This window comes from Stegastes partitus, unplaced genomic scaffold (assembly GCF_000690725.1).
Source record: "Stegastes partitus isolate 25-593 unplaced genomic scaffold, Stegastes_partitus-1.0.2 Scaffold2420, whole genome shotgun sequence".
Classification (NCBI taxonomy): Eukaryota; Metazoa; Chordata; class Actinopteri; family Pomacentridae; genus Stegastes; species Stegastes partitus.
This window is the reverse complement of record NW_007580151.1, coordinates 27,810-37,498: the sequence shown is the minus strand read 5'-3', so window position 1 is coordinate 37,498 and position 9,689 is coordinate 27,810. Positions and strand designations below refer to the sequence as shown.

The following is a 9,689-nucleotide window of genomic DNA, read 5'->3' as shown; positions in this document are numbered from 1 at the left end:
GATGAATATGAGTTTGACACCCCTGATCGAGAGGAAACCAAGCTAAAGGGTAATAATCCTACCAGGTAGTACTGCAGCGGGTTAGGCCAGATATCATCCTTGATCACTTCTCCCAACTCGTCAGCTCCTGCATCTGAGTGGTCAGTAAACCAGGTGAAGAAGCTCTCTGGCTCCTCATGCTGCCTTTTCTTCCCAGCTTTGTTCGGCGTCTGACCAGTACGCTTCGTCAGGTCCTGGGGGAGGAGGGGGAAATGTGGCTAGTCAGGATTTGAAGTTACAAAAAGTTTATCCATGGAAGAAGACCTGAAACCACTGTTACATTGACAAAATATGGAAATACACTGCAGGTTATCAGTTTAGATGGTATTTAATAAGTTCAGTCTTTTCCTTCTCCTTAGGTTGATTTAATTAAAACAACCACAATTGTTTCTGTATTCCATAAATCTCTTATTATTATCCTAACTGTTGCTCTGTTCAAAAACACCCAAAGAGTGCCCTTCATAATTTCCTAATCCCAAAACTTAACAATGTAAATCCTTATATTGTCACAATACTGCACACAAGGCAAAGAAAAACAAGCAAACCAACCTTTCCAGCTTTCCATTTGATTTCAGTTGATTTGGAAACAGGGTCTCCGCTCTCGTTTACATTAAACTCTTTGGAGAGAGCTTTGTTCTCAAAGTATGGATTCTCATCAAAATACTACAGAAAAGAGAAAACATGTGCATCAGAAAACTGGCATGCCATTTATAGAACATATGAATACAAAGCAAACCCGTCAACTCACAAAATCTATTCTATAGCCGGACTTGATATCCTCAAACTCAGTGACCTCAACCCTCGACAAGTAATGAAGTGCTTCCTCATCCTCCTCTCCAAGAAGAGCTGAAACTAGAGATTCGACACAACAGACAAGCACACACAGTTAGATCACACAATTTTATGTGCGTTTTCCTGAGTAACTTCTGAAAGCACTTCAAGGTTGCAAACAAGTTAAGACAATAAATGTGTTTCATAAACAGATAATGATTTCTGTAAGAAGCAACGTTTACCTTGTGGATGGTTGACGAATGTTGTGACCCAGAAGTTGGGGATTTTGGCTATGAGTTCTGATCGCTTCTGAAAGAACGGCTGACGTAATTTGTTGTACTTCTGCTCTACTTTTAAAATTTCTTCACTAGCCTGTTCATTCAGTCTGGCGGGAAAAGAAGACAGAAACATGTCAAATTAAACAACTATTTTCATACGTCTGTTTTTCAGTGCTGATACACGACACTCAAAGTTACCTGTCAATTTCATTCTGTACTTCGTCAATGTGTTCAATTGCTTCTTGTTGCTCTTTTTCTGGAAGGACAAGGAAATATATGGTTAAAGTAAGATTCTGGAATTATGCAAAGAATAACACACATATATATACACAATAGTGGATTTAAGTGATATTCAATATTTCCCAAATCATTTAGTTAAATTGCCAAAAACTGATACATGAACTTTTTTTTTTTTTAATCTAACTGCAGAAAACCTCAAGTCGGTCTATTAGGGCTGGACCCGCTGTGCTGGAGTCAGGATATCAGTTTTGATGTCCTTGTGACAAACATGCTTTTCCTCAAGTGGAAAGGCAACCAAGGTGACCGTGGCCCGATGAATGGGAGTACGGTTAAACAGTTACACAATTGGCATAGCCCACGGAATTAGAGAACTGAATGAAATAAATTTGCAAATGTGTCCAAATTAGCAATGTTACTAAATTTTACTAATTTTCCTGTCTAAAAATGAGAAATCTCACAGAACAGTCAGAACTTAGTACAAGTTAATAAGTAAAGTTAAAACTGAAAAGCAGATTTCTACACTGCACAAGGTTCAGTCTATCAAGATTTCGTTGAAGAATCATTAATGGATTGAAACATTTAGGAAACCTTAAGAAGGTTTCTTATGTTAGGTTAAAAAAATATATATATATTCGCAAACATATCGTGATCGAACACTATCAAAAATCATATCTAAGAGTCGGGCGATAACTTGACAAACATCATGAAATTTCACACACAAACAACAACACTATTTGGCACATTAAGAGGAAATAAAAGCAACTTAAGTCATGTAGACTGGAAGCAGCCTAGCACATCACAGAACATCACTATTCATGCCCAAAAAAAATCCCAAAGCAACCAAAAAAAATGTTTTTAAATCATTATAAAATGTTGAAATGTTCTCGATGTTCTCGGCTACTTCTTGTAGTTAACTGGTTTTGCCATGTGGGACATCTGCATCTGAAATTGATTGAATGTGCTCTGTGATTTAATACAGTACTTTGTTGATTGCAAGGAATTTAGCCAAATTCTCTGGCTACAAACCAAATTCCCAAACATTTCTCTATTGCATGAAAAGTAAATGGCAAGCCATGGTGTGACTAGTTAGAGCTTGTGTGTGTATGTTAGTGTGTGTTGTGACGGTGTAATAGTACGAGTATTTGTCCTCAACTGCTCGGTATGAGACATTCAAATCTGTATGAAACCTCACTGATTCAGTACACCCTATCATCCAAACAATTGCTCACTCCAGAACAAAAATTCCTTCACAGAAGTACCACTTGGAAAGTTTTGGTAGTGCAGCATGGCAACAGTATGCAAGCTAGTATGACTACATACGTTCACAAAGCTCATGTGGCACAGGTGTAGGGATGTGGATATGTGACCAGTAATCAGTCATGGAAAGTAACAGACTTAGATATATCAAAATGCCAAAATGCTAGAGCCTCATTAGAGGATTCTCAATACCAATGGATGGCTTTAGAGGGAGCCACATAACAGTGCCTGCCAAAGAGTGCAGGGAAATGAATCAACGTATGAAACATATTGTTGAAAGAGCACAGCAGTCCTACAGAAATTCCCCAGCCTACAACCTACATTTTACAGACATAAGGAAACATGCTTGTTTGGTTCAAACTGCAGAAAAAAATAAATAAATAAAATAAAATGGAACAAAAAAAAAATTATATATATATATGAATAAAGACTTTTTAATACTCTTTTTTTTCAGTTGAAAGAAAATGCAAAAATTACAATTTCCACTAAAACCACTACTCACATCTAATATCTGTCAATGTAATTGCAATATGATTTTTTTTTCTTTGCCACATCATTCAGCTCTACTATCAACTACAGACTAGAGATGAACTGATCTAATTTTTTTTCAAGGCCAATACCTGAGAGAGGTATAAATCTGCAGTAAAAACACCACCTTACAGTGAAAATTTAAACTAACACAGTTTCCAACACAAAACAATGTTGAGATTCTATTGCTAGTGTTAAGTTTTCTATATGGCTAATTAAAAAAAGAACTTTTCAACACTGATCTGTCTGTGTGGATAAGCTATTGTTTGTGATGTATAGCCAGTTAGATGTGCTGTGACACTGCTTCACAGCCCAGAGCAGAGACCAAAGATGGAGCAGGGAGGCTGCATCAGAGATCCGAGATGTCAAAGTGAAATGCAATATGACTGAGCCAAAGTACTGCATTTTAAATCAGTTTGTTTGACTCATTTGCTTGGGAATTGGCTAAAAACTAATCAACAAAAAATATCATAAACAACTGGAAAAAACGCTGAATATCAGAATAAATACGCGGCCAGGGGGATAATCAGTCAACCCACGGTCAGACACTTCAGTCAGTGTACTTTCCACATCCACAAGCATGCAAGGGCCCATGTGAATCAAATTCCATGATCTCCCCAAGTTATTTTTCTCATTGACAACATGCCAGCATTTGAGTGCCAGGGAAAATAATGGCCAGTGAAACACTATTAAAGCAAAATGGTTTAGTTATTTTGTTCCCTAAAATAAATACAAATATATGTTTATAATGTTGTTTGTTTAATCTGTTGTACCGACGCGTGACCCCAAAACCGCCGAACACTCGATCTGAGAGTTTAGAGGAGCTTCCACCTCCGTTAGTGCCGGAGCCACAGACCCTCCGTCTGCAGCTTCCTGTTGCTGCTAAAGGCGGCCTGGTTTGAATGAGGGGCTGCACTGTGCCGTCTGCCTCCCGCTGATAATAGCACACTGTCGACAAATAGCTCCTTATGCATGCTAAACACATGTTAACACGCAGGATGCCGCTTCACAGCGACATTGTAGCCAACTAAGTGAATAAGATGCGCTTGTTTACGTTTTACTCAGCAACTAACAGACAATACAAAAGCAAAGTGGCATGCACGTTGTATTGAACAGCAGACGTGAACGTTATCGGTGCTCGGCCTTTCTTAGAAAATGCAAAATACTGAATTTTATACTTGCTATCAATATGGGCAAACAATCGATTGTGGAGCGGCAGCTACAAGCACGCGAGGAAACGCACAGCTGCTTCTGAATTCAGCACAACTCGTTTGAAACAAACCTTCCAAAATGTCTGCACAAACAATAACTGCACACCAAGCTGAATGCAGCGTATGCAAAGCAAACACTGGCCTCCTTCGTGCTCATGAACTGACGCTAGGGTGCTAATGTAAGCCAACAGCTAGCAACCTGCTCACGCTAAAAGGTTAGCCCATGCTAGCATGCTACAATAGTGAAATGCCCTGCACAACAGCATTCTACACCAACGTCTATGTGGAGGTGAACGTAAAAAAAATAATTGGTCATCCACGGTAATTTATAGCTGTAACTCGAAATAACACATCACGCTGCACTGAAAATAACAAAATGACGATAAACAAATGAAAATGGCGTTGCACAGGATAACCGCCATTCCTTGACGTTACCAGAGGTCTCGTCCGCTCCGTCGTGATTTGAATTCTCCTTCCTACTGACTTTTGCCGATGAGGCCGACATGGTTATCGTTTGCCGCGGCTCTTTAGACCAGATGTATCGCCCGGGCGGTTTAAAACTCCTCTCTGTAGGACAAAAGTTACTTCCACCTTACACAGAGTGCGTGTCTTCCAACCCACGATAAGGAGGACTGAGCGCAGCTGCGCACGCTTGTTTCTGGTTCCCTGTGAAGCGCCTGGTCGGTGAACGTATTCACGGTGCTCTACTGCCCCCAGCGGGCTGGAGTGCGACACTGCAGTTGAAACATACAGCCAGGACATCGAGCTCCGTTACCTGAGACCTGTACAGTAGACAGAACAAAATGTGCAATATTAGCGAATTTCAAATGATTCCGTTCCGTATTATATTACAGTTACTGTATTACCTCTCAGTCAAACAGTATTTACTCCTGTGTAAAATGAAACTTTTTAGATTTTACAATAATAAAAATACAGGACCCACAGTCGAACCTCAATGCAACAAAAGTTGGAACACGTACACCTTTTATTACTGAGATTCAAATGTTTTTACCTTTTTCATACTTTGTAGTTCCATCTTTGTTTTGATGACAGACTCAATCTTCCTCGGCACTGATGATACAAATTCCATTTATGTCCACCAATTTCCATATGTCATTTTACATATTTGTGAAGTCAGATAATTAGACTCGCTGTCTGCAGCTCTCAGTAGTGGTACTGTGGCTCGTTCTGTACCTTCTGATCAGTGCTTACACTTTGTTTGGACTATATTTAGCTGGCCACTGATCTTTGTGTTCCTTTTCCATCTCTGTGAAGTCACACAATAAGATTTTTATTTCCTCTGGCAATTCTTTTCCATGTGCAGCCATGATGCAGACATGCAGATGGACACAGCCCATTGGTCCGAAACCGCTAAAGTTTGGCAGTTTTCAGTGTTTCTGTGTTCATGCAATTAGACTAACTAGAAGGTGAAGGTGTCTTCAATGTTTTTTTTCAATGAAAATGGGCTTTCCAACTTGTGTGCCAGTGATCAGAAGCATATTCACTTTTGTGAACACTTTTTAATTTTTTTTTGATTGTTCATAAATGAAATGAATGAAATGAAAAATGAAAAATACTTTATTTATCCCAGAAGGGAAATTCAGTTAAAAAGTAAGAGAAATAAAATTAATTAAAAATAAAAGAAAATATGCTGCTGTTTAACTTAAAAATAATACAAGTATTGAGAAGTAATACAATTTAGAATTACTTGATATAAAGATGATACCTAATTAACAATGTTGTTATCACTTCTGTTGTATATAGTGGTTGTCCAGGTGAATGTCTTATTTTACTTTGGCTGTCTAGACACTGTTTAGTAAATGATGTTTTACATTCGATGCCTATTTGCACACCTTTTGCATAGTTCCTGTATTTTCATACTCGATCCATCCTTCCATTGTTTTTCTACAGTTGCATATTCCTGTTCGGGGTGCAGGGATGCCAGAGCTACGTCAGTTACTTTAAAACAGTGCATTAAATGTAACTAGAAACCATATTACTGCACTTATTGTATAAATCCAGGTGGACTGAAACCACATTCCCACATTTAAGATTCCTGTCTATGCAAAATCCAGACCTTTATCTTTGCATTAGGTTTTCCACCTCTCACTCTGATTTAATGGCTCACAAAGACTTTTCTTTAATTTATTGGTATTAATTTATTTAGGTCTTTGACAACAGCCAAAGTCAGGGAAAGTCTTTACATACCAGCTTTTAACCCATTTAATAAATGTAACATCTTTCCTCCAGTAACCAACAATTTTAAGATGTTTTATTTGACCCTTAATTGATTAAAACCTGGATTGGCTGTTAAGGTTAAACTTTTTCAATTGTTGATAAGCCTCATATCATAATTACATCACATAAGATCAAAACACATATGACACTTATTTCAATAGTGTTCTAGTTTCAAGGCTTTCGTATATATTATTCTCTTAGTCTGTCTTCACTGTTCAGTAGTTTGTACCACTTGTTTCAAAGTAGGTTTCATCCCTCCAGTCGCTGTACAAGAGCTGCAACTACATCCACAGCTAAACGTAGATTAGAAATACAAGCATGTTCAAACACATTCTTAATTTACATGGAAAAGTAGATGCATGTTTATTCTCTGCCTCTACTTTTCAATGACTAGAATGAAATATTTGAATTCAATGCAAACATACTCTGGTTGGTCATAACTACTGGGTTGTATGTAGTTAAACAGAGGTTGGTTATATTGTTAAAGTGCGATGAAACAGTGGCCGTAAAGAAAGCATTCCATCAAACAAACAAACAAACAAACGCAGGTACTAGATGGAACTCTGGAGGGGCACTGGGAAGCTGGTTTGACATAGCCAGGCTTTCTCCATGTAAATATGCTCGGCAGAAGGTGGTTTTCAACTTTCTTTCAGGCTTTCTGTTTCAAACTCCTGCGCCAAATTTACATAAAGTTTAAGTCAAGTCTACTTTATGCAAATGAACTGGCGGGTGATGCTTCAGAGCACGAGGCAGGGCGTTTCAGCGACAAACTGACGGATCCTGCGGACACGTAGCAGGCCCTGCCTCTGCTTGACCAGCTCCATCTTATATTAAAGACCTTATTGTACTGTATCATCCTAACAGAGCCCTTCGCTCTCAGACTGCAGGTTTACTTGTGGTTCCCAGAGTTTCCAGAAGTAGAATGGGAGGCAGAGCCTTCAGTTATCAACTCCTCTGTTGTGGAATCAGCCCCCGGTTTGGGTTCAAGAGGCAGACAGCCTCTCTATTTTTAAGGTTAGGCTTAAAACTTTCCTCTTTGATAAAGCTGATAGTTAGAGCTGCTCAGGATCACCTGAACTGCCCCTTAGTTATGCTGCGATAGGTTTAGACTGCTGATGTATTGAGCTCCTCTGAGCTTCTCTTCTCTCTTCTCTCTTCCTTCTTACCACCATTACATGTCACTAACTCTGTGTTTCCCCCGTGGTCCTGGCTTGTTCTCTCTGTGAATGTCTCTGATCTGCAGCCGCTGGCCTCACCAACCCCCAAAATATTTATTGTTCTGTTCTATTGCTGCTCGCCATCTGCTATACTGCTAGAAGATGGAACAACACTTCCACCATGCTACAGTGGCTCTATGAACTCATGGAGCATCTTGGGGCAGCTTTGGCCTCCCTTGCAACCAACATAAGTGCAGAGGAGCATGAAGCAACCTGACAGTCTTGCAGTCTTACGGCCATTCAACCAAGCCACTATAGAGCTGTCTGAGGAGAAAGGGGTAGGAGGGTCCAAGGCTATTCCCCTCTTTAAAATGCTCAAATATTTCATTGCAGGACTACGTAGTCAAATGCCCTATGGCACTAATTGAAAAAATTATGTGATGGAAAAGTTCAGTCAGCTGAAAAAGATTATGGCCTTGTCGGTCACCATGTTCCTTGACCCCAGATTTAAAGAAGTGGCATTTTGCAACCAGGGACACAGTCAAGCTGCAGTCAAACGATTAACTCATGAGTGTGCAAATGTGATTGCAAGTGAAATTCCAGCAGTATCAACTCCTGTGGCACCTTCACCAAGAGCAGGACCATCTAGCTAACAAGACTTCGACCTTTGGGCCCAACTGGATATTCATGTGGCGACTCAAAATCAAAAAACCAACTCCACTGCCAACGCCACAGTGGAAGTGCAGAGGTAATGTGTTGTGCATATTCCCTATGTGCTTGTAAAAAAAAAAATGTTTTAAAAAGTGATGTTTTTCATCAGTTGTTTCCATGTTTCCTTTTTTTTTTTTTTTTTTCGCATCCCAAGGTATTTGAAGGAACCACACCTGGGAAGATCTGAAGACTCTCTAAAGTACTGGATGACCAGGAAAGCAGTGTATCCCAATTTATTACAACTCATGCCCACGTATCTATGTGTCCCTGCATCCTCTGTCCCTTGCGAGAGAATCTTCTCTAAGGCTGGGGAAATAGTAAATAAGAAAAGGAGCCGTTTGAAGCCCGGCACTGTGGGAAAAATCCTGTTTCTCGATAACAATCTCTGAAAATAAACATTGCACAGAGCACTGCCACTTTTTACAATGCCCATGTTCACAAGCACAACTACTGACACTTCTGTCAGATCATACGTCACTAATATGGCACAAAACGAAAAAACATATAATTGATATATACAGTCATGGAAAAAAATATAAGACCACCCTTGTTTTCTTCAGTTTCTTGTTTATTTTAATGCCTGCTACCACTTATTGCTGTACAAAAATAGACAGAAGCCACATGGCTAAAGTTGTGTGTAACGTCAAATGTGTCTATGAACATACAGCTTTAAATGAGTTGCACTGCACACATTTGGGATTCAAACAAAATATCGAGTACCTCGGGCAAACTACTCTGAAATTTTGAAACAGCTGCTTTAATCCCAGTCTGCCACCAGATGTCACTGTTCCTCCTCACAGTGACGCTCCGAAGCTTCGACTCATTTTCGGTAGAAAAAGAAAGAAATCCTCAGTGCTAACATGTTGTTAATTTTCCCACTTTCTATCAGAGATTTATGCAAGTGAACTTCTGTGAAAGGAGATCACCGGAAGCAGGCTCCGTGACTGCGGCTACCTCGGCAGGTGCACTGAATAATTGAATGTGATTGGCTCACGCGGCGTCTCTGTCGTTACCGGCTACCAACCAATCCAGAGAGCGGCTGCTGACGTCAGTGGTGCCTCCAGCCTCTGCTGAACTCGATTCAAACTTTTGTTCGGATGTGTTTCTATGATGAACCAGGAGGAACTCACTGCGGAGCCTGTGAGCAGCTTTGGCAGACGTTGACTGTCGCATACGGCTGTCCCTCGGCTCGCTGTGTCCCTGCTCCTGGACCTGCCTCACCTGCTCCTGGACCTCCTGGACCTACTCCACCTGCTTGT

The 9,689-nt window shown here is 40.0% G+C and overlaps 1 protein-coding gene across 1 annotated transcript in view; it reads right to left on the bottom strand.

Annotated features, from left to right (window-relative positions):
* LOC103374970 (protein SET-like) overlaps positions 1 to 4,966 on the bottom strand; it is a 10,749-nt gene extending 5,783 nt beyond the window's left edge. Inside the window, exons 1-6 of the mRNA XM_008305146.1 lie at positions 4,760 to 4,966; positions 1,287 to 1,344; positions 1,053 to 1,195; positions 788 to 891; positions 589 to 702; positions 63 to 233 (exon numbers count right to left, since the gene is read on the bottom strand). Of these exons, the coding sequence (XP_008303368.1) occupies positions 63 to 233; positions 589 to 702; positions 788 to 891; positions 1,053 to 1,195; positions 1,287 to 1,344; positions 4,760 to 4,829 (660 nt within the window). The 5' untranslated portion in view covers positions 4,830 to 4,966. The remainder of the gene's footprint in view (positions 1 to 62; positions 234 to 588; positions 703 to 787; positions 892 to 1,052; positions 1,196 to 1,286; positions 1,345 to 4,759) is intronic.
* Between the last annotated feature and the right edge of the window lie 4,723 nt (positions 4,967 to 9,689).